The sequence below is a fragment of the Macaca fascicularis genome, chromosome 20 (genome assembly GCF_037993035.2).
Source record: "Macaca fascicularis isolate 582-1 chromosome 20, T2T-MFA8v1.1".
NCBI lineage: Eukaryota > Metazoa > Chordata > Mammalia > Primates > Cercopithecidae > Macaca > Macaca fascicularis.
In genome coordinates this window covers 3,494,068-3,518,006 of record NC_088394.1, presented here as the reverse complement: position 1 = coordinate 3,518,006, position 23,939 = coordinate 3,494,068, and the positions used below count along the sequence as shown (strand labels likewise).

At 58.3% G+C, this 23,939-nt stretch overlaps 2 protein-coding genes across 10 annotated transcripts; one reads left to right on the top strand and one right to left on the bottom strand.

Moving 5' to 3' along the window:
* Nucleotides 1-8,101, bottom strand: PRSS22 (serine protease 22). Of its 9 annotated transcripts, none has more exons than XR_012429632.1 (8): nt 5,894-8,101; nt 5,148-5,302; nt 4,577-4,974; nt 4,238-4,264; nt 3,478-3,640; nt 2,971-3,248; nt 1,130-1,287; nt 1-582 (listed from the first exon to the last, which is right to left on the bottom strand). XR_012429632.1 is itself a non-coding variant. In XM_074028614.1 (8 exons), the coding sequence occupies exons 1-8, from the start codon at nt 6,163-6,165 to the stop codon at nt 346-348; spliced, it is 1,461 nt and encodes a 486-aa protein (XP_073884715.1). In that variant the 5' UTR covers nt 6,166-8,101; the 3' UTR covers nt 1-345. The 9 variants fall into 9 exon arrangements, 6 of the variants coding, with proteins under 6 accessions (XP_073884715.1, XP_065393592.1, XP_073884716.1 ...); XR_012429633.1 differs by having other exon boundaries at nt 3,170-3,248; XR_012429634.1 differs by having other exon boundaries at nt 3,170-3,248; nt 4,963-4,974.
* A 5,118-nt stretch (nt 8,102-13,219) lies between these two features.
* Nucleotides 13,220-20,864, top strand: LOC135968963 (serine protease 27). Its single transcript, XM_065537675.1, has 6 exons — nt 13,220-13,329; nt 16,902-16,928; nt 17,547-17,709; nt 19,077-19,348; nt 19,715-19,884; nt 20,571-20,864. Exons 1-6 carry the CDS (start codon nt 13,284-13,286, stop codon nt 20,862-20,864), a joined length of 972 nt encoding a protein of 323 aa, XP_065393747.1. The 5' UTR covers nt 13,220-13,283.
* Nucleotides 20,865-23,939: the final 3,075 nt, after the last annotated feature.

The window sequence follows — 23,939 nt, the reverse complement described above, 5'->3', positions numbered from 1 at the left end:
TTGCAGAATAAATAATTTATTGAAATTGTTGGAATAAATAAGATATGTGGGCAGGGTTACAAATAGCTATAAAAATCATTAACTTTTATAAACACAAAAGCAATGGGGCCCGGGGCGGGACCGGAAGTCGTGGGGCGGGGCCTGAGGCCTTGGAGGCGGGACCTGAGGCCGTCGGGCGGGGCGGGGCGGGGCGGGGAGGGGTCTCCTTTCCGCAGCAGCCGTCCGGGCCCCCAGAGGTAGTTGGGCCTATTTACAGCGGGGGAATGCGCCCGAGGCCGTCGCAGATCCAGATCCAGATCTGGATTTGGCCGTCTTTCAGATCCGAGCCCCGCGACCCGCTGCGCCCTAGAAGCGCGCGGCCGCCCCAGAGCCCGGGCTCGGTGCCCCGAGGGCCCCACTCCCCTGAGCGCGCCCACGGAGCTGCACCCCTTGCACGATCTTCTCCACCCAGGAGCGGTGCGCAGAGAGGCTGATGTAGACCCCAGGCCTGTTGCGCTCGGCACAGCCCTCGCCCCAGCTGATGATGCCGGCCAGCAGCCAGGCGCCGTCCACCTGGCACATGAGGGGGCCCCCGGAGTCGCCCTGAAGAGAGGAGGCGAGGTTAGGAACCCCCGTGGCACAGGGGGTGGCAGAATCCAGGGCCCGTGCCCTGTCAGGGAGTAGATGCGCCCCGGGAGCCCATTTCTCCTTCCTGGGGGAGACAGGACCTGACCTCCACCCAAGAGAAGTGCCTGGCGACAGAGTAGGAGCTGCAGCCAGGCCTTAAGACGGCCAGGCCTTAAGACGTCCAGGCCCAGGTGCTGCTGCTGCACTATCTGACTGTCTTCCAGACAGTCCCAGAGCTAGAGCTGGCTCTGGGTACTGAGGCATGGGAAACCCCCTGAAGGGAATGCAAGCTCCCGGAGGGCGAGGTGGTGCAGCTGGATGCCCAGTTTAATGTCTGAACAAATAAGTGAGTGGCTGAGCCAGGCTGAGGCTGGTTCTATGGGGACCGGGGGCTGTCAGGCACAGCCAGTTCTGGGGAGGAGGCCAGGGAGAGGTGGTGATGCCCAGTGGGGACAGGGCTGATGCTGGCTCCTTCTCCAGGCCCTCCTGGCCAGGGGTGGGGGGGCTTGGGGGGGGGGCTCACCAAACAAGCATCCCGCTCCCCCTCCAAGTAGCCAGCACACAGCATGTCCTCAGTGATGGCTTCGTGTCCTGCTCCCCGCCAGTACAGGCGGCTGCAGACTTCCGAGTCGATGATAGGAACTTTCAGCTTCTGCAGGGTCTGAGGGTGGGGCAAGGGCACTGAGAAGAAGGAGGACAGAATCAGGCTTGGGGGTCTTCCCTCCTCATTGCCTCCTCAAAGGACTATCCCCCCGACCACCATTCCTCTCAGCAGCGGTGCTCAAAGGCTAACAGATTAGCTCTACCAGGCTCTCCCAAGATGCCTTCAGAAAATCGAAATTCCAGGTCTCCACCTCTGGCCCTGCTGAATCAGAACATGAATGTGAAACCTAAGACACTGCCTGCCTCTTTAATAAATTTTCTGATATCCACAGATGGTTAGAGCCTTTCCTGTCTCAGACACTGCATTACTTCATCCAGCACTGGGACTGCTATAGAGGAAGTGTTCAATAAATGTCTTCTCAATGCTGAAAATTACCAGGACCTGAGGGATCCCCACACCTTGCCTGGAGCTGGTCTACAGACTGTGGTCTGCAGATTGTGGACTGAAAGTCCGCAATTCTAGCTCTTGAAGAAGCCCCTACCGAGATTATGGGGAGGCTGAAACTTCAGAGTCAGTGGGATCCCCATACACCTGAGCTAGTGTCATTTCTCTTAATTATTCTGGAATCTGGTTAAATTTTCATCTGTCTTACACTTTGTTCTTACTTAGTCTCTATCTCTCTCTCTCAAACTCTCTCTTCCAGGTCTTCATTGTATCCTCATTTCTGCCTGTATGTTTCTTTTCCTTAGCCCAGTCTCTATCATCCACCTGCCTGTCAATCTGTCATCTACCTTTCTCTTGCTGCTTACCTGCTTCTTGCTTTATGTAATCTAGTTTGAGTTTCAAGATGATGTTTTCCAAACCTCCAGAGGTGGTTTGAAAATTGTATTTTACAATTAAGGAGGCTGCATTTTCTCCTTAGAATTTTGCCCACAATTATGGCATGCTGCCACCAGGCGGTGCCTGTTCCCACTCTGGAATCAGACCTCTTTTTATATTCACCCTGTATTCAGCTTAGTCCCACACACACCTCCTTTCAGCCATTCCTATATCGATGAATTGAATAGCTTCACGGGTCTGGCTGTTGCCTCAAAACATAGCTAAAGATACTTTTGAAGTAGAAATGAGGCCGGTCACAGTGGCTCACACCTGTAATCCCAGCACTTCAGGAGACTGAGGCTGGTGGACTGCTTGAGCCCAAGAGTTCAAAACCAGACTGTCTAACATGGAGAAACCCTGTCACTACAAAAAATACAAAAATTAGCCAGGTGTGGTGGCGCACACCTGTAGTCCCAGCTACCTGGGAGACTGAGGTGGGAGGGTCACTTGAGCCTGGGAGGCAAAGGCTGCAGTGAGTTATGATCACACCACTGCACTCCAGCCTGGGTGACAGAGTAAGACCCTATCTCAAAAAAAAAAAAAAAAAAAAAGAGGAAGAAGAAGAAAAGAAGGAGATGGAGAGGGAGAGGAAGAGGAAGAAGGAGGAGGAGGGGGAGGAGGGGGAGGAGGAGGAAGACGAGGAGGGGGAAGAGGAGGAAGATGAGAAAGAGGAGGAAGAAGAAGAAGGAGAAAGAAAAGAGAAATGGCCTGAAATTGCCCACCGAGGTTTCTTCTGGATTGCAACCCATCTTTTCTTCGATCTGTGTCATGCTGTGCCTCTGGCCTCCACCTTTTGTTGCTCATGGTGTCTGTGTCCCTAAGTATCTGCCATCCTCTGTCCCCATCCACCCCCAACCACTTTGGAGAGAAAGAAGCCGCACCTCCATCTTGGATGCTCCCCCAGCCTGAGATCCAGCAGTGGGTATTTGGAGGGAGGTGGATAGAGGCATCAGGCAGGCAGATGGGCAGGACCCGCTCCGAGAACTGTATGGAGTGCTCGAGACGCACCAGGGCAATGTCCGCACGGGCACCCTCCTTCCAGGAATACATAGGGTGGGGCTGCACCCAGGCAACACCCACCTTCTGGGACCGAGAGCCAGGATTCCCCAGCTGCCAGGCTCCCAGCAGCACAGAGAACAGGGATGGCTTGTTCAGGTTGCTGGAAGGAAAGGGAAGAGGAGGATCAGCCAGGACGGTCTGGGAGGAGGTACCTGGGGGAACAGCAGGGGTGTGAAGGTGCCTGAAGGCAGGAGAAGCTTCTAGGTAGAATCGAGGGGCACCAAGATTGAACAGAGGCCCAGAAGCAGAGCCCGTGAAGGGAGTCCAGGACCTGGGGCACAAAGCCTAGGGCCTTGGAGAATCAAGTGTCCCAGGCTGGCTATACATACTCCTTGAAACAGTGGGCAGCAGTGATCACCCAGCGGCTGGTGAGCAGGGAGCCGGCGCACTGGTGGGTCCCATTCTTCTGGATGCTCACGACCCAGGGCCACTCGTTGTCAGTGCTGTCCTCGCCGCCCACAACCCGGTTCAGCTGCTGGGGCTTCCCACAGGCTGGGGGAACCGGAGGGGACGGTCAAGTTTTGTTATCTCCAGCTTCCTACAACCCACCCTCGGAATCCCAATCCCTAGGCCTGCACCCCAAGCTCTGCCCACAGCCCAAGCTCCATTCATGCCCCCAAGCTCCACCCACATCCCAAGTTCTACCTGCACTGCAAGCTCCACCCACACCCCTAGCTCTACCCACACACCAAGCTCCACCTGTACCCCAACCCAACCCACACCCCAAGCTCCGCCCACCTCCCAGTCCCTTCCCTCCCTCCATCCTCACTCTCTGCTGGTCTTCCCCTGGCCCTTGCCCTGGCCCTCCCACTCCCTCCCTGTCAGCTGCACCTGGTCTCTCCCACAGCCTTTCCTTACCCTCTTTCCGCTCTGTTCACCTTCCTGGCTCTCTCTCTCCTCTGGCTCTGGCACCTCTCAAGCCTTTCTCCTTGCGTTGGTGTCTCCTTCCTGCCTCCCTTCCCCTTGGGCTCTCTCCCCCTTTCACTCCAGCCCCTTTCTGACCTGTGCCCAGGGGAGGGACACATAAATACTGCCTGCGTTTGGGCCTCCTCCCCTCTCCCTCCTGTCAGAGCTGCCAGCTCCACTCACCAGGTATCCTGGCCGCACTGAGGGTGGCTGAGGGCAAGAGAAGGAAACAGTTAGGCCAGTGAGGGGCCCCAGGACCCAGTGGTGAGGGGCCCTCAATGCCCAGTGAGGAAGGGCCCCCAACACGCAGTAAGAAGGGATCCCAGTGCCCAGTAAGGAGGGTCCCCAGCACCCAGTGAGAAGGGTCCCCCAGTGCCCAGTGAGGAGGGTCCCCCAGCACCCAGTGAGGAGGGTCCCCCAGCACCCAGTGAGGAGGGTCCCCCAGCACCCAGTGAGGAGGGTCCCCCAGTGTCCAGTAAGGAGGGTCCCCAGCGCCAAGTGAGGAGGGGTCTCCCTGAGTACCTGGTGGTGAGGAACCCTTAGGCCTCCAGTGCCCAGGGAGCCCCTCAAGTCTCTCAACCCCAGGGCCCCTCCTGGCGGGGCATTTCCTGGGGCCTGGCCAGGCCCTGGCTGCACAGCTGTGAGCCTGCCCTCCCGCAGCTTCCTGTCCAGCCTGCCTACCGAGGACCAGGACCGGCTCCTCCGAGGGAGGCACAGGCCTGAGCCCCTCGGGCCTGGACGCTGCTGCCACTGGTGCCCTCCCCTGACCTCGTGCCGCAGGAACAAAACAAAACGGTGCTGCCCCAGAGGCAAGCCGCGGAGGATGAGGAGATGGGAGAACACGGAGGCGAGAAGGAGGCGGCGATGGCGACGCCGACAGTAACCAGAGACAGAGGCGCGCTGCGTACTTGCTGCGTTTTCTGTTTAATCCTCACAGCCGTAGAAGAAACCGAGGCAGAGAGCAGTTAAGGAGCCAGAGATAAACAGAGAGCAGAAGCAGAAAGGAGATGAGAGAGGCAAGGCGGGGAGGGAGAGAGGGAGGGAGGGAGGGAGGAGGTGGGAGGGAGGAGGGAGGAGCAGCCTCCGGACGTACCTGTCCACGCCAGCAGCAGCAGGGAGGTGAAGGTGCCAAGACAGCCCCCACCCAGGGATGCGGGGCCTCCAGAAACCACCATGGCTGGTGGGGCGGGGGAGCAGGCAGCAGGCTCGAGAGACCCAGGGTGATGCGGGTCAGGGTGTGTAGGTTCCCTGCAGGTCGCCCCAGGTTTTATCCCGGGAGGCGGAATGCCGTCAGACCAGTCTCGAGGTGGCTCCCGCGGCCACTCTGGCTGTGGGTCATGGGCAGGGGGCGGGGCTGCGGGGAGGAAGCCAGCCGCTACAGGGCCCTGGGGGGGGCTCTAGTTAAGACCCCAGGCTCCAGCTGTGGGTCCAGGATGTGGCCTCCGGAAGGGCAGGGGAGGGGGCTTGGCCCAGTGGTCCCTGACATTGACTGTCTAGGGGCAGAGAAAGGTCCCAGGGCACTGAAAGGAAGGGGTTCCGGGCTGGGGAGGGCCTGGGTTTGGAGTGGTGAAGTCTGGGGTACTGAGTGTTGGGGGTGCTAAGGCCTTAGGGATCTAGGGGGTGCCCGAGGCTCAGTAAGGGCACCCACCTGCAGGGGCCCGGGCCCCTGTGACTCAGTCCAGAGACCTGGCGCAACCCGGGGCTCGGGAATCCCGTTAACCCACTTCCCGAAAGCTGTGAATCAGGTGAGTGGCGACCTTGGTGGCCTCCTGGTGGCCGCCCTCCTGTCGTTTCTGCAGGCGGGCCTCAGCCCTGCCATTCAGACACCTGAGGACTCACCTCATTTGGAGTCCTGGGAAGGGGAGGAGCCCATGGGCACCAGGGCGCAGCCAAGCAGCGGGGTTGAGAGAGGAGGAGCCCCGGGAAGGGCTGGGGCTTCCAGGATTCAAAGAGCTGCTGGACTGGGTTGTGCCGGGCCGGGTCCTGGCCTGGGAGTGGATTCTCGGTTCTTCCTCCCAGCGGCTGCGGCAATGGCAAGCCGGGGCTGAATCCTGTGAGACCTTCCCTGACTCAGTGCCCTGCAGCGCCCCACACTTGGGACACTCTGACATTCCCACCCAAGCAGGGCAGGCTTCCTCCTCTACAAAGAGACAGGAGCCTGTGCCCCTTCACCAGTTCAATCAACAAGCCTCCAGCAGGGCCCTTGCTACCGCTGGGGGGGAATTAAAAACAATCATAGCGTCTGGGCGCAGTGGCTCATTCCTGTAATCCCAGCACTTTGGGAGGCCAAGGCGGACAGATCATGAGGTCAGGAGTTCAAGACCAGCCTGGCCAAAATAGTGAAACCCCGTCTCTACTAAAAATAGAAAAATCAGCCAGGCATGGTGGCAGGCGCCTTTAGTCCCAACTACTTCGGAGGCTGAGGCAGGAGAATTGCTTGAACCTGGGAGGCAGAGGTTGCAGTGAGCTGCGATCGCGCCACTGCACTCCAGCCTGGGTGACAGAGTAAGACTGTTTCAAAAAAAAAAAAAAAAAATCATAGCAGTGAATATGTATATGATAAATATATTTATATAAATGTAATATCTATAGAATAGAGCAAACATTTAGGAGTGCCATGCATTGCCTCACCTAATCCTCAAATGTCCTTATTATTCCCACTCTGCAGATGAGGAAACTGAGGCAGCTTAGGGCGGTTAAGTGACTTGCCCAAGATTGCTGGGTGAGTGATGGAGTTGGAACTGCACACCAACTCTGGGGGTGGCTGCTGGGACAGCCCCCAGGGGGGCTTTGGAAGCCTGGAGGAGGTGCCTCACCCTGCCTGGGGTGAGCCCCACCTTGTTCCCTGCTCCGACTCCCGGGTTTACGCTATTCTCCTGCCTCAGCCTCCCGAGTAGCTAGGACTACAGGCGCCCGCCATCTCGCCCGGCTAGTTTTTTGTATTTTTTAGTAGAGACGGGGTTTCACCGGGTTCGCCAGGATGGTCTCGATCTCCTGACCTCGTGATCCGGCCGTCTCGGCCTCCCAAAGTGCTGGGATTACAGGCTTGAGCCACCGCCCCCGGCCGAAAATCCATTTATTAATAAAACCACACAGCTCTTCAACAGGTAGCATCAAAGAAAGCTCCAAGAGTCTTTGAAGTCTTCACTTCTCTGTGACCACCAATACTAAACTACTGTGACCAACAATCCTAAAACTATTATAACATGATCCTTACCCGACTCTGATTAAGTCCGACATCAAAGGACCTGCCTTAAACCAAACCCCAAAACCTCAATATCTCAACTTTGCCCTCCCACCTCCACTCTACAATGACTCTTTCAAGACGTGCTTCCCCTTAGCATGATAAGCAACAACCCAGTTTTGTCTTATCAGTTGCTTGCTTTAATGCTATTTCCAGGAGCCAGCATTTGATAAGGGGACCAGGACCAACATGGTCGGCTGTGTCCAATCAGGTAGTATGAAGCACTGGAGTAAATTTCCCTGAAGAGGTGGGCACTGTCTGCCAACAAGAAAGGGGAATGCAGGGAGCTGAGATCGCCCCACGGCACTCCAACCTTGGTGACAGAGGGAGACTCTCAAAAAATAATAATAATAAATAAACATTTAAAAAGCAGGGGATGGGGGTTGGGCGGGGGGGCCGGAGAGGCAGGCGTCAGTGTTTGCTAAAGAAACCAAGGCCCAGCAGAGAGTTAAATGTTTTGCCCAAGGTCAGGCAAAGTTGGCAGGAGGTCTAGAGAATACAGGTTTCCTCATCTAAACTCCAGCTTTTCCGCCCAAGCAGGGCATGCCCTGGGGCCAACCCCTCCAGGAAGCCTGGGTACTCTCCTTCCCTGCATTTCCCCAGGGGCTGCTGCCTCAAGGTGACTCAGAAGGAAGCTGTTGTCTCTAGTTCCTCCTCACCAATCCAGCTGATCTTAGGATCAGGAAAAATATAAGCTAATTGTCCGGTGGTTAATTAACTCCAGCCAACTAATGATCTCAACTTGCCGCGGATACCCAGCCAGCAGAAATGCAGTTAACTGCCCGAGGGATGCCCGGAAGACCGGCCGAGCCAACTTCCGGCCGCAGAGGCTGCCGGGCAGGGGTTATGGCGGCCGCCAGACTGAGCCTGCGCGGTGTCCGGGGCCACTTGGGGCACTGCGGATGGACAGCGTTGGTAGTCAATACCAGGGACCTAAGTCCGGGCAGGGCGCGGCCCCTCGGCACCCCAGACCCCTGCCGCCGCGCCTGTGCCAGGCCATGCCCAAAACATCAGGAAAAGCGTGTCAGTCCTCCTTGTGGGAGGAGAAGAGGCCTAGCGGCCGAGCCCGGGCGCCTCCGGTCCCCAACTGCTCATTGGCCTGTGTCTGTCGCCCCCCGGTGGCTGCGTGAGGGACTGGAGCCCGGCTTTCTTCTCCCGTTGGCCTCTTTCCTCTTCCTGGCTTTGCGTGTCCCGACCACTAAAAGCCCCAAACATGACGAAGTAAAATGAGCACCGTCAAAAACCGCATCTGAGGACAGTGCTGGATTCGCTAGAGCGCATGGTTAAATTTTCAGACGTTTTGCAAGCTGGGTGTTAAATACATTTTTTGACGTCTTTGTTAAAAAATAAATTTTAGGCCGGGCGCGGTGGCTCAAGCCTGTAATCCCAGCACTTTGGGAGGCCGAGGCAGGTGGATCACGAGGTCAGGAGATCGAGACTATCCTGGCTAACATGGTGAAACCCCGTCTCTACTAAAAATACAAAAAAAAAACTAGCCGGGCGTGGTGGCGGGCGCCTGTAGTCTCAGCTACTTGGGAGGCTGAGGCCGGAGAATGGCGTGAACCCGGGAGGCGGAGCTTGCAGTGAGCCGAGATCACGCCACTGCACTCCAGCCTGGGAGACACAGCGAGACTCCGTCTCAAAAAAAAAAAAATAAAAACAAACAAACAAATAAATAAATAAATAAATTTTATAAGCCTACAATTAAATACATTATATTAAAAAAAAAAAAGGTAGAGGCCGGCGCGGTGGCTCACGCCTGCAATCCTAGCACTTTGGGAAGCTGAGGCTGGTGGATCACCTGAGGTCAGGAGTTCAAGACCAATCTGGGCAACACGGTGAAACCCCGTCTCTACTAAAAAAATGCAAAAAAATTAGCTGGGCATGGTGGCGGGCGCCTGTAGTCCCAGCTACTCGGGAGGCTGAGGCAGGAGAATGGGGTGAACCGGGAGGCGGAGCCTGCAATGAGCCAAGATCATGCGACTGCACTCCAGCCTGGGCAACAGAGCAAGACTCCATCTCAACAAAAAACAAAAAACAAAAAACGAACATACTATAACTTAAAGAAACAAAACAAAACAAAACAAACAAAAAAAAACCACCAGGCGTGGTGACTCATGCCTGTAATCCCAGCACTTTTGGAGGCCGAGGCGGTGGATCGCCTGGGGTCAGGAGTTCAAGACCAGCCTGAACAACACGGTGAAACCCTGTCTCTACTAAAAATACAAAAATTAGCCAGGCATGGTGGCGGGCGCCTGTAGTCCCAGCTACTTGGGAGGCTGAGGCAGGAGAATGATGTAAACCCGGGAGGCAGAACTTGCAGTGAGCTGAGATCCGGCCACTGCACTCCAACCTGGGCGACAGAGTGAGACTCCGTCTCAAAAAAAAAAAAAAAAAAAAAAAAAATGGACTTGAATATTAATAACTAAGGGCCGCTGGCCAGGTGCAGTGGCTCATGCCTGTAATCTCACTTTGAGAGGCCAATGCAGGCAGATTACATGAAGTTAGGAGTTTGAGACCAGCCTGGGAAATATGGTGAAACCCTGGCTCTACTAAAATTACAAAAATTAGCTAGGTGTAGTGGTGGGCACCTGTAATCCCAGGTACTCAGGAGGCTGAGGCAGGAGAATTGTTTGACCCTGGGAGACAGAGGATGGAGTGAGCCAAGATCACACCACTGCACTCCAGCCTGAGTGAGAGAGCAAGACTGTGTCTCCAAAAATAATAATAATAATAATAATTAAGGGCATTTTTTAGAAGTTGGATTATCTTCAATATTTAGTCATTAATTTTCTCTTAAAAATTTGGGAAACATTTTGCCTATTCCTCAAAAAATTAAATGAAGAATTCCCATTTGATCCAGCAATTCCACTTCTGGGTATATTCACAAAAGAATTGAAAGCAATGTCTAAAAGAGATATCTGTACACCCAAGTTCAAGCATCATTATTCACAATAGCCAAAAGGTGGAAACAGGCTGGGCACGGTGGCTCACGCCTATAATCCCAGCACTTTGGGAGGCTGAGGCGGGTGGATCACCTGAGGTCGGGAGTTCGAGACCAGCCTGGCCAATGTGGCGAAACTCTGTCTCTACTAAAAATACAAAAATTAGCTGGCCGTGGTGGCATGTGCCTGCAATCCCAGCTACTAGAGGGGCTGAGACAGGAGGAACGCTTGAACCTGGGAGGCAGAGGTTGCAGTGAGCCGAGATTGTGCCACTGCACTCCAGCCTGGGCAACAGAGTGAGATTCTGTCTCAAAAACAAACAAACAAACAAACAAAAAACCATAAAAATCTTTCTGGATTTTAACGCCCTCTTCATTTGTTGGGTGGTTGCTGTGAGGAAGGGGCCTGTTCTCAGCCTTGGGTCCGTGGGCTCCAGGCACAGGGACATGGAGGCGAGTCTGGGTTCCTGATTCTCTAATCGCCAGCGTGGCTGTGCCTTGTTCCTCAAGAGCCCAGCTTTCCCTGTCGTCCTCTTGACTTTTGTCACTTGCTTGAATTTTTTTTTTTTTTTTTTGAGACGGAGTCTCGCTGTGTGGCCCAGGCTGGAGTGCAGTGGCCCGATCTCGGCTCACTGCAGGCTCCACCTCCCGGGTTCACGCCATTCTCCCGCCTCAGCCTCCGAGTAGCTGGGACTACAGGCGCCCGCCACCACGCCCGGCTAGGTTTTTTTTTTTTTGTATTTTTAGTAGAGATGGGGTTTCACCGTGTTAGCCAGGATGGTCTCGATCTCCTGACCTCGTGATCCACCCACCTCGGCCTCCCAAAGTGCTGGGATTACAGGCTTGAGCCACCGTGCCCGGCCAACTTGCTTGAATTTAAGGCGGAGCCACCCTTAGAAGAATGGGCTTAAAAGGAGGGTTAGGGAGCAGACACCAAGGAACACAGAGAAAGGTGCCAAGAGGAAGTAGTTACCTGAGAGGCTCTAAGACTGCCTCTGAGAGCCCACCAGTGACCCGACCATTGGGTGCTGGAGAAATGTGGTCACCCAGACACTTTGAAACACTTTCTGTGGTTTATAATAATAATTATTATTATTATTAATTTTTTTCTTTTTTGAGACGTGGTCTCACTGTCTCCCAGGCTGGAGTGCAGTGGTGTAATCTTGTGTCCCTACCATCTCCGCTTCCCGGGTTCAAGTGATTCTCCTGCCTCAGTCTCCTGAGTAGCTAGGATCACAGGCGCCCACCACCATGTCCGGCTAATTTTGTATTTTAGTAGAGACGGGGTTTCACCATGTTGGCCAGGCTGGTCTCGAACTCCTGACCTCAGGTGATCCGTCTGCCTTGGCCTCCCAAAGTGTTGGGATTACAGGTGTGAGCCACTGCACCTGGCCCATCGCGGTTTATAATTAGAGATTTATCTGCTAAATGATGTCCTGTCCTCTCCCTCACACTGTGAGGTGAGGTCTGTTTGAGTCACGTCTGTATTCCCCAAACCTGGGACGGTATTGGGCTCAAATCCGTTCAGAAATGATTGACTGAATGAATGAATAAATGAATGAATACGTTTGGAGTCTCCTCTTCCCACTCCGCCCTCCCTCGTTCCCTCCAGCCCCCCAGGAACTGCCCAGCCCGCCTCCCACCCCCGACCCGGGAACTCCAGGGACTAGAGCGGGAGGGGCGGGGAGGGTGGGAGGGGGCGGTGGAGGCGGAGAGGTGGGAGGGCAGGGCTAGGGAGGGCTGCTCAGGGAGCCGGAGCCGCGACCAGGAGGCTGGGAGAGCCCCGCCCGCGCCCCGGACGTCTGCGCCGCGCCCCGCGCCCACCAGAGGGCAGCACCACGACGCGCGCGGACAAGGCTGAGGCGGGAACGCCCTCACCCCCTAGCCCCGCCCGGAGCCGCCCGGGCCCCGCCGCGCCCACGAGTACACCCCCGGCGCCGGCGGGGAAACTGAGGCCCGGCGCCCCCAACCCCGCGGCCCGGCCCCACTCTGGCTCTGACGTCAGCTCCGTGCCCCAAATAACTTCCTCCCCGAGTCTCTTACGCCGCGGCGCCGCGCCCAGAGCCAGGCGGCAACACCGAGACTGTCACCACGGCCCGGCCTTCCCGGAGCCGCTTCCGCCCCGCCTGGTGCCGGGAAGCACCCGTCCCACCCGAGGGACGGCAGCCGGAGCCAGTGTCGGCCACCTGGGCCGGGCTGACGCGCGCCTGGGGGACTTCTGGGGCCTGGTGTCCCGGGAGGAGGGTCGCTGGGGCCAACCCCGGACCCCGCCCCATGTCCCATCGCCTCCCCTGCCCTTGGCCCCACAAACACCCCTGTCCCTGACTTTCCCACCAGCGCTGCCCAGCCCCACTGTGTTCCGTCGGCGCTCAATAAAATACTGAATGAGGCCGGGCGCGGTGGCTCATCCCTGTAATCCCAGCACTTTGGAAGGCTGAGGACCGATCACGATGTCAGGAGATCGCGACCAGCCTGGCCAACATGGTGAAACTCCGTCTCTACTAAAATACAAAAAATTAGCCAGGCGTGTTGGCGGGTGACTTTAGTCCCAGCTACTCTGGAAGCTGAGGCAGGAGAATGGCTTGAACCCAGGACCGGGAGGCGGAGCTTGCAGTGAACCGAGATTGCGCTCCAGCCTGGGCGACAGAGCAAGACTCCGCCTCAAAAAATTAAAAAAAATAAATAAAATAATAATAATGAATGAAGCTGGACGGACTTCGCGTGCACCGCGGTCAGCTTGGGGTCTGCTGGGTGTTCAGGGTCCAGGAACCAAGGCCAACGGCACCCCGCGCCGCGCTGACTTGAGGGGTCTGCCCCGGGGGGTCTCAGGGTTCAGGGCCAGGTCACAGAGGAGTCGGCTCTGGGCGCTTCCTTCCTGAGGAGAGGAGCTGGACAGGCCGGGCCAACGGGTTGGGCAGCATAGCCGGGCCTGTGCTCATCTCCAGCATAAAACTCCACTTCATGGAGCCTGCACCTCGCTCCTGCTTCAACACTTCTGCCACCGCCGACCCCAGCCCTGTGCCCCAGCCAGGCCTGAGGACATGAGGCGTCCCGCTGCGGTGCCGCTCCTGCTGCTGCTGTGTTTTGGTGAGTGACAAAGGTGCAGGGTCGGGGAGCTGCAGTCGCCCAACAGGCCCCGCTGCACTGCCTGAGGCTTCAGCTCAGCCCCCTACTCCCTGGGACAGGCCAGGGCTGTGGGACAGGCTCCTGCCCCTGAGCAGGTGGGAAGGCTCTAGATGTGTCAACTGGGGAGCCCAAAGTGGGGAGGGCAGGGTGGGAGGTGTGCACACAGGCCGCAGAGGACCCCACTGCCATAACTGGGCAAGGCCTCCTCCCATGCCTCTCCGTGGGCTCTGGTGTGCCAGTTCTGGCCAGGCTCCCTGCTTCCTGCCACTTCATTCTCTCCAGCCTCTCCCCCCATTCTCTAGGTGAGGACAGAAGCCTCGTATGTGCAGGATGTGAACTCAGACTCCAAGTGCCTGGACCATCATTCTTGGGGTGGGAGGGTGGCCGAGCCAGGGCTGCTGCCTGTGCCTGGAAGCCCCAGCAGGCTGGCTGCGGGCTCAATAGAGAGCTGGGGGCAGGGGGTGCAGGTGGCAGAGGGCCCTATCCCCTGCTGACAGAGGAACTGGCAATGCGCCACTGTGCCGTCTCCCAGTCCTGGGTCAGGGATAGCAGGTGCCAACCAGGGGGCCCCACCTGCCAGGTCCTCCCTGCAGGTCAGGACACTCTCTGTCAGGGAAACCCTCTCACATTCCTGGGCTAGCCTGGCCAGCCCGGCAGCCACCACACTTCCCTGTCCTCAAGTCACCTCCCAGGGCTGGGTCGGGTCATCCCAGGCTGCAGCTTAGCCAGGACTCCTGGCTTCCTAGTTCTCCTGGGCAGGAGGGCACCAGAGTGGCCCCTCTGGCCCGGCCTCCCCCACCCCATCCCCCCCAGCCTCCCAGCACAAGGATGGTGGTGCCTTCTGAGCAAGCCATCTGCACAGAAGGTGGAAGGCAGTGACTGCCCCTGAGCGGGGTGAGGAACCAAGGTCATTGCCAAAACTCTTGGGCAATGAGTTTTGCAGTTGGTTCACCAACAGCTATGACCAGAGGCTGGACTCCTGGATGCGTCCTCACCCCCAGCCCCAGGGTGGCACCCCCACCAGGTCTTTGGCTGGCACCCACTAGAGTCCTAGGCTTCACCATCCCCACCAGCTACCAGCGAATCATAGGCCCAGGCCCCAAACAATGCTCCCGACATCCCCGGCACCCCTGTCTGTTGCTTCCAGCCCCCACAAGGCGCCCACCCTGGAGGGCTCAGCTCTCCACATCACCCATTTCCGATCAGCCCCCACAGCCACACTTGTGTCTCTCCACACATTTCCTGAGCTCAGGTCCCCCAGACGCAGCCTTTGCCTTCTTGGAGCTCCTGGGCTAAGATAAGACTTGATTCTGGCTCCAGGGTGTTGTAGGCAGAGCTTCCATCAGAAGGACAGAGAGCTCGAGAGAGAGTATGGGGCTTCCAAGATAGACAATGCAAGGAGCAAGGAAGGCTTCCTGGAGGAGGCAGCATTCAGTTGGGCCTTGATCTCTAGATCAAGACTAGGACTTGGCTGGGCGCCGTGGCTCACGCCTGTAATCCCAGCACTTTGGGAGGCCGAGGTCAGGAGATCGAGACCATGGTGAAACCCCGTCTCTACTAAAAAATACAAAAAATTAGCCGGGCGCGGTGGTGGGCACCTGTAGTCCCAGCTACTTGGGAGACTGAGGCAGGAGAATGGCATGAACCCGGGAGGCGGAGCTTTCAGTGAGCTGAGATTGTGCCACTGTACTCCAGCCTGGGTGACACAGTGAGACTTTGTCTCAAAAAAAAAAAAAAAAAAAAAAAAGAAGACTAGGATTTACAGAGACTAGGGGAAGGGCATCCAGATTGTGGGGTGAGGGGAGCAAGCACTCACAGGCCAGAAGACTCTGCCTAAATGAGAAGTACAGGGTTACTTCAGGAAGGAAGGATCTGCACGGGGAGGAGGCATCGCTGGAGGGGGCAGTGCTCAGGCCGGGAGCATAGAGACACAGCTTCTGCAGACTCCCAGAGGGTGAGAAGGCCTGACAGTATGCGCTCTTCTGCAAGCAGGATCCTGAGGCTTGGAAGGAGCAAGGGGTCGGGGTTGGGGGGGGGCAGGGAATAACCCTCCTGGGGGTGTTTGCATTTTAAAAGGGCACCTAATTAGCACAAATTAACGAGCAGAGCATCCAGGGCAGACTCTCCATTTCCCGTTGCTCCTGACCCCGCATCTGCAGGGGACCCCTTTGCCTGCCCTGCACCTTCTCTACCTCCTCCTCCTGCCCATCCACAGCTGCCCCCTCGCAGCTTGCTGCCTTATTGTCCAGCACCCCCCAGGGGTGTCTCTGCCCACCAATGGTGTTGGGGAAGGTGCCCCCCAGACTGTGAGCCAGACAGGAAGGAAGAGGATGCCGTAAAAACCCTCGGGGTGCTTGAGCACTCCATGGCCACTTCCTGTCCCCACAGCCCCTTGACTTCAGGGAACTGGTTATCTTTTCCAGGCGGAGCGAAGACATGGTCCATAGCAGCAAGGCTGGGTCCCAGAAGGCACTGGAGGTTAAGGGGAAGCTGAGGGCCGAGATGTGGGGAGGTGCCTGTTCTAACCCCCCGCCCAGCTACGGGCAAATCTGCCCCCACAGAAGCAGACGCACGGAGTGCAGGGGTGGTGAGAGGACTCAAGGCCAGGCAGTTCCAGGCTTTGCTACCCCTGGGGCTGTACACTGTGGTCCTGACTGGGGTCTCCAAGCTGGGGTAGAGGCTCCAGTGTTTGGTGAAAGGCCCAGCAAGAGGTCCTTTGTGTCCTGGGTGTGGGAGGCAATGTCCCATCCTTGGTTCCCCTGAACGATCCCATACCTTACTTCTCTTCCTGGCCCCTCACCGTATCCGCCCCAAAGTCCCCCTTGCACAGTCCAGCAGGAGGTCCTGGGTCTCGCCTGCAGAGCCTGCTGCATGCCTGGGAGAGGGGTCAGCTCTTGGGACTCTGGAATCTTGACAAGGCTGATCTCTGGTGGCCAATGCAGACCACTGTACCTTCTCTACCCCCCTGAGGCCAGGGAGAAGCCTGTGGGGCTCAGGCCTCAGCCTCAGGACCAAAGTGAGACTTGGGGAAGAAGACCTGCCCATTCTGGAGCAGACTGTGAGAGAGCCTGGGCAGCTCAAATGCAGAGACAGTTCCTGGGCCTCTTCCACTCCAAGCTGTTCCAGGAGAAAAGGCCAACCCCACAGTGTCAGGGCTGAAGGCTGGACCCTCCCCAGAAACTTCCAGACAAGGATGGGTGGGGAGTGTGGAGAGAGAGAACCCTTGCCAGGATGAGAAGGGGACATCTAGCCTGGGGATCCCTTCACTGGCACCTCCTGACCGGCTCCCCATGTGGCAAGGAGCATCCACCCTTGCAGATAAGCTCTGGCCCATGGGCCTGGGCCTGAGCATATGGCAGAGCCAGCCCTGGGGGGAAACTGCAGGCCCTTGGGCTCTCCTGTGAGGTCCCTCTGTGGACTGTCCTTCTGGAGTCCTCCGGAGCAGGGGAGGGTCAGTGGAGAGGGGCTGCATGGTTGGGGAGGGTAGGCCAGGCTGCAGCTGGCCTGGCTGATCACCCTCTCCTCACTTCCAGGGTCTCAGGTGGCCAAGGCAGCAACAGGTAAGCACCCAAGGCCCTGGGGTGGGAGGGACAGGAGCCGGCTGGACTGAAACAGGGACACTCACACCGAGAGGGAATTTGGAACGCAAAGGGCACTGGAGAATTCCAGAGGAGGGGAAAGTGGGGGCTGCGTGGAACTGGAGCCCAGAAAGGAGAGGAGGAGGAAGGTCCACATGGGAGCAGGATGGCCAGCACAGAGCATTGAGGCGCAGCGCAGGACAAGGGTGGCGGGGTCTGAGGATCACCCTGAAAAGTGACCCGCCCCCTCTGGGTGGCTCCCTTGCAGAGGGCATGACACCCGTTCCATCCTTCCAGGTGCCTGTTTGGGTCAGGCCCTAGGACAAGACCCTTCCCCGGGTTATCTCAGTGTCTCTGTGGCCCCCACGAGGCAGCTGTTAGGTTGCCCTTCCCCGCAAGGAGAGCCAGACTCAGGGGGCAACTAGGGAGGGTCTGCCTGTATCCCAGGCTGCCCAGAAGCTCAGGCCTCGGACTTCCCCAAGGTCTTCGGGCAGGTCAGGGGCAGGAGGGCCGAGGACTGGAGTGTGAGGCTGAGGGCTGAGCCTCGGCCATGGAACCAGCCCCAGTGAGCGCCCCCACCCACACCCCATGCTCCCCCAGCCTGTGGGCACACCAGGATGCTGAACCGAATGGTGGGCGGGCAGGACGCGCAGGAGGGCGAGTGGCCCTGGCAAGTCAGCATCCAGCGCAACGGAAGCCACTTCTGCGGGGGCAGCCTCATCGCGGAGCGGTGGGTCCTGACGGCTGCGCACTGCTTCCCCAAGTGAGTCCGCCCGCCCCTGCCCCCGCCTGCAGCGCTGACAGCGCCCCGCGCGCGGCCGGTTCAGCACCGCGGACAGCGCCCGCCGCGCCAAGTCCTGCGGGTGACCTCCCTGGGGGCTCCTGGTCCAGCCCCGCCTCCTTTCCAGCCAGATGCTTCCCTTAGGTCCAACCCCAGGGCTAACTTCCAACTGCAACCGCTGCTCCCGCCCGCGGGAGGCGCCTCGCACGGCCTCCAACCCCCTCCATCCCCTCCACCCACTCCCTGTGGGTCCCTGCGGAAGCCGCCAGCAGGTTCTGCACACCGGCCTGTCCTGTCCTTTCCCCATCCCGCACACACCTCAGCTCCACGACACTCTTCCCAGGAGGAACTCTGCTCACAAAGCCCAAGGACCAGACAGAATGGCCCTTCCTCCCCTCACCCACATGAGCCACCCCGGAAAGCCCTGAGCAGAGGCCAGGCCACCCAGCCCTCTGCCGTGTATGAACCACCTGGCCCCACACCTTCTGTGTGTCTCAGGTTCCTCACCTCACACCTCACCACCACAGCTCTAATTATTTTAAACCCCACATCTTTTTCTTTTTTCTTTTTTCTTCTTGATCTTTAAAAGAGTATCATGACAAAAAACCCACATCTTAAATTCAGATACTTACGGCCAGGCACGGTGGCTCATGCCCATAATCCCAGCACTTTGGGAGGCCAAGGCAGGCAGATTAGTTGAACCCAGGAGTTCAAGACCAGCCTGGGCAACATAGCAAGTCCCTATCTGTACTACTAAAAAAAAAAAAAAAAAAAAAAAAAAAATACCCAGGTGCAGTGGTGCCTGTGGTCCCAAGTACTCAGGAAGCTGAAGTGGGAGGATGGCTTGAACCCAGGGGTTGGAGGCTGCAATGAGCGACAATTGTGTCACTGCTCTGCAGCCTGGGTGACAGAATGGAACTCTGTCTCTAGGGGGAAAAAAAAATCAGAAACTTGGGCTGAGAGAGGGCAGGTCACCTGCCAGAGGCCCACAGGTGGTGCTGGCCCTGCTGCACCTGGAGGGTGGTTCTCTCCCAGCCAGCCTTTCGGGTAGGCACTGTGGCTGTCCCCATAGCACAGATGCGAAAGCTGCATCACAGAGAACTTGTTAGGTGACTTCCTCAAGGTCACACAGCGGCCAGGGGTGGAGGTGGAAATCTGAGGAGGGCAGTCTGGCTTCAATATAAACATGCATCACTGCTACACCTGGCTGTCCTAGAGATGGCTCTCAAAGACAGCATGCAGAGAGAGGTGTGGGGCACGATAGTGGCCAGAGAAGGAGCCCCAGCCCCTCCCGGGCCTGTCCCCACATGAGGGGCAGCCTCACACGGCCTCTCTGCTTCTCCCGCCAGCACCTCTGAGACGTCCCTGTACCAGGTCCTGCTGGGGGCAAGGCAGCTAGTGCAGCCAGGGCCGCACGCTGTGTATGCCCGGGTGAGGCGGGTGGAGAGCAACCCCCTGTACCAGGGCATGGCCTCCAGTGCCGACGTGGCCCTGGTGGAGCTGGAGGAACCAGTGTCCTTCACCAATTACATCCTCCCCGTGTGCCTGCCCGACCCCTCGGTGATCTTTGAGACGGGCATGAACTGCTGGGTCACTGGCTGGGGCAGCTCCAGTGAACAAGGTAAGGAAACACAGCTAGGAAATAATGAGGGATGTGCCTCAAGAAGGCCCAGGGCGGCTTGGGGGCCACTCTGAACCCACAGTCTTCCTGTTGCTGTATTAATACACACACCCGGTCTCTGTTCACATAGGTGGGGCTGAGGGGAGCAGCAGCAGACCCAGAAGGAAGAGGAGGTGAAGGGAGACGGGGACAGAAAGGGCCCAGCCTGCTGCCTGGAAGGAGGGAGGATGTCTGCCCCACAGTGCCCTAGGCCAGAGATAGTCTAAACATGAGGAAAGGGCAGGCAGGATGGAGTGGTGGTTCCCGAGGCCGTGGGTTCTTGATGAGGAAGTCTGTTGAGCCCCGGGCCGTTCTGACCCTCCCCAGACCGCCTGCCCAACCCGCGGATCCTGCAGAAACTCGCTGTGCCCATCATTGACACGCCCAAGTGCAACCTGCTCTACAGCAAAGACGCCGAATTTGGCTATCAACCTAAAACCATCAAGAATGACATGCTGTGCGCCGGCTTTGAGGAGGGCAAGAAGGACGCCTGCAAGGTGGGAGCAATGTGGTGTCCACGGGGACTCAGTCCCCGCCTCCGGGCCCAGGGCAGGGTGGGATCATGCCCTGCTCCATGGGCTGTGCATTCCACCAGCTGAGCAGCTTGCTTCGAAAAAGCAGATTCCGGGGCTGAGCGCGGTGGCTCATGCCTGTAATCCCAGCACTTTGGGAGGCTGCGGCAGGCGGATCACGAGGTCAGGAGATCAAGACCATCCTGGCTAACACGGTGAAACCGTCTCTACTAAAAATACAAAAAATTAGCCAGGCGTGGTGGTGGGTGCCTGTACTCCCAGCTACTTGGGAGGCTGAGGCAGGAGAATGGCATGAACCTGGGAGGCAGAGCTTGAAGTGAGCAGAGATCGCGCCACTGCACTCCAGCCTGGGCGACAGTGAGACTCTGTCTCAAAAAAGAAAAAGCAGATTCCTGGACCCCATCCCAGGAGTCAGTGGTTCTGGGGTGGGGCACAGGAAACTGCATTTTCAACGCACACACCCCCTAGTTGATCTGGGGACACTAAAAAAATAGGCACTCTAGTCAATCGACTGGCAGGAGAGGGGGAGCCGGGCATGGAGGCTCTGGGATGGAGAGGAGTCCAGTGTGGAGCTACATGCCTCCTGTGCGGCTGCAACTGAGTCTCCGGGAACTCAAGGTGGGCTGACAGTGCCTCTGCATCCCCCACAGGGCGACTCGGGCGGCCCTCTGGTGTGCCTCGTGGGTCAGTCATGGCTGCAGGCCGGGGTGATCAGCTGGGGTGAAGGCTGCGCCCGGCAGAACCGCCCAGGTGTCTACATCCGTGTCACCGCCCACCACAACTGGATCCATCAGGTCATCCCCACACTGCAGTTCCAGCCAGCGAGGTCGGGCGGCCAGAAGCCAGACCCTCGGGGCCAGGAGCCCCTTGAGCAGAGCTCTGCACCCAGCCTGGCTGCCCACACCATCCTGCTGGTTCTCCCAGCGCTGCTGTTGCACCTCTGAGCCCCACCAGACTCATTTGTAAATAGTGCTCCTTCCTCCCCTCTCAAATACCGTTATTTTATTTATGTTTCCTCCAATAAAAACCCAGCCTGTGTGCCAGCTGCCCACGTGGGGATCCTTGGGCGACCCCAGCTGGTGAGGAGCTGTGAGTTGCAGAACAAGGCCCAGGCGGGAGATGTGGAGGGCTCTGGTCATCTTTGAATCAGCGGAAGGGAGCTGCAGCTGGTGTCTGAGGGGAGGGCGGCACCAGAGCATGGGACCCCTGTCAGGCGCCTCGCACAGGAGGCCCCCTGCTGCCACCTGTTCCTCTGTTCCCTCACCTCGAAGGCCGCCCCAGGGTGGACACTGCGGACAGCGACAGACACATGTGGAAAGGCCCTCAGGGCCATGCAGGAGCCGTGCCTGGGGGAGAGGAGGGCATGGAGGGGCTGGCTGGGCAGGGGCACCTCAGCCTCCCAAGCCTGCACTTCTGGTTGCCCATGTCTTGGTGCCACCCAACTTCTCTTAACCACTTCAGCAGAAGTGGTGACAGTTGTCCCCTCGGGTGGGTGCCCACACCTGTGCTTTCCTGCTCCTGGCACCCTTTGTCTCCGTGTCCTGGTGTCTCCCCTTGACCCTTGGCTCCTCTTCCTCCGCCCCATTCTTCAGTCTCCACCCCCATGCCGGAGTCCAGAGCAGCACGTGGTGGCAAGGGGGTTAGGCTGGACATGCGCACGAGTACATCACACCCACACACACCTGTGCACATGCACACAGGCACTGTGGCCTGCACAGTGCCAGGAAGAAATCAGGCCCGGGGTATTCACCGAGGAATCAAACCAACACCCACTCAGCAAGCAGCTGCTGGGGACCAGCCCTGGGGACACCATGGGGAGCAAAACAGAAGGAATTCCCCGCTGGGCCCAACCCACCTCCCCAAGGGCTGCCCAGTGGTCCCCGTGGGCCATTTCTTGCACTCATCCAGCCCAGGGGCGGGCGGGCAGGTCTGGGGGGCCTGTGTGCACAGCCCCATGGTGGAGCAGATGCACAAAGCCCAGGCAGAGGGAGAGACAGGCCCGGGGAGCAGCAGCACTGGGTGGTCCTAGCCGAGCAGGGACTGGCCAGGCCTCGCAGCCTTGGAGAGCCCCCAGTGAACCTGCACCCTGCTCTGGGCTGTGCAAGGAGCCCCATGCCCCCATGGTCAGGGGGAGGCTACAGGTTAGATGGTCTCAGGAGGGCAGCCCCTGCTGTCTTTGTGCTGAGATCCCACCCAGACCCAGGATGTCAACAGGCGGATGCCCATGGGAGGGGAGCAGAAAACACTCTCTGCAGAGACTAGGGGTTAAGAAGGGAAAACAGGTCTATTCCATGCAATTAACAGCTCCCACGAAGCACGCTGTGAGAAGGACGCTAGGAAGGGACCAGTCCAGGTTGCCACAGGTCGCTTTTCCACCCTGGGGCGGGGGTGCAGCTCAGACTTTGCACGCTGCCACCAAGCAGGGCTCTGAGCCATCTGCCAGGTGGGCGGCAGCAGGGCCCCTGCCAGCTCCAGGAGGAACTCGAGGGAGAGCCTGGCACAGGACTGCGCACGTTCTGTGGCTCCCAGGGAGGCAGGCAGAGCGGGCGGCAGCCTTCATCCCCAGGCTCAGTTGGCCCATGTGCGCGCGCGCGCACACACACACACACCATACCCATGCCACTCACAGGCACACACCACATGCCACACATCACATACAGCACATGTGCATGCCACACACACCATGTGCACACAGGCACACACCACACCCACACCATGTACAGCCAGTACGTACGTACACATATACACACACACACACACCACACACACAGCGGGAGCCCCGGGAAAGAAGTCTGTGGGCTCCATTCGGGAGCGGTGAACTGCGGTGAGGGGTCAGCCACAGGCTGGGCCTCCCTGTGCCAAGCCCCAGGCCTGGGAACGCTGGGGAGGAAGGGCTGGTCTGAGGGCAAACTGACCCATCTTGGGGGACATAGCTCAGAGTGCAGAGGTGCCGGAAGTCACCACCCCTCACACAGACGCCACATCAGGGCCTTGGTGGCCATACTGTGGGGCCAGCTCTTTATTACCCCAGCCAGCCACTGCCATGCGCTCTAGGAGGAAGGAGGGTGCCAGAAGTCCCTGCTGAATGGACACCAATAAATGCAGGGATGTCAAGGGTGGTGCCAGCTGCTGGAGGGCTCCAGTCATGGGCTCTGCAGGAAGCCTGGGGGGATGGGCACCCACGCGAGGCATCTGCACGTGCCCCGCCCCTGCCTCCTCTTCTGCCCTCACACTGGGCTTCCTGGAGTGGGGCGGGGCCCCAGCCCCCACAGTGGGTGGGCTATGCCGGAGCCCTAGGTCTGAGGAGGAACAGGGCTCCCTCCCTGCCCAGCAGACCCAGCGGCCCTAAGCGTCCTCGGCTTCAGGATCCAAACTGCACGGCTTGTCTGCTTTCCAGCCTTTTGCTTGGATGGGAGACCTGCTCCGGGCTTTGGCTAGGGATGCCTGCCATGCTGAGGCCTCTCCCAAGTGCCCACAACTCTACCCGGTCAAGGGGTTGCAAGGCCTAGCCAGGCTCCTGGTGGGAGTCAGGCAGCGGGAAGACCCCTTGGAGCAGAATCTGGGTCTCTCCCCTGCTCCCAACCCCTGTGCCGGCCTCATGCTGGGCTCCTGGAAGCCCAGTCACCCACTCCACCCCTCACCAGGGTGCTGCGGTCAGGCTGGGCCAGCCACACACCTGGAAATAGGATGGACAAGGCCACTACAGCCTGAGGCTCTGTGACCTCAGACAGCCAGGCCCTGGGGGACACCATGAATGGGAATCTCCTTGCAGGGGGGCAGGGAGTCCAAGGACCAAGCCTTCGCAGAGCAGCCACCAGGGGAAGTCATAGCAGCTGGGGAGGGGGTGCCAGGACCCCAGGACCTTCTCAGGAAGCTCCTGCTGTCACCACCTGGGCTGCAGGCTAAAGTGAGGGAGGAGAGGTGGACATTGACTTGAGGTATCAGGACTTCCAAAAAAAACATCACTTGAGCCGGGCGCAATGGTTCACGCCTGGAATCCCAGCTGCTTGGAAGGCTGA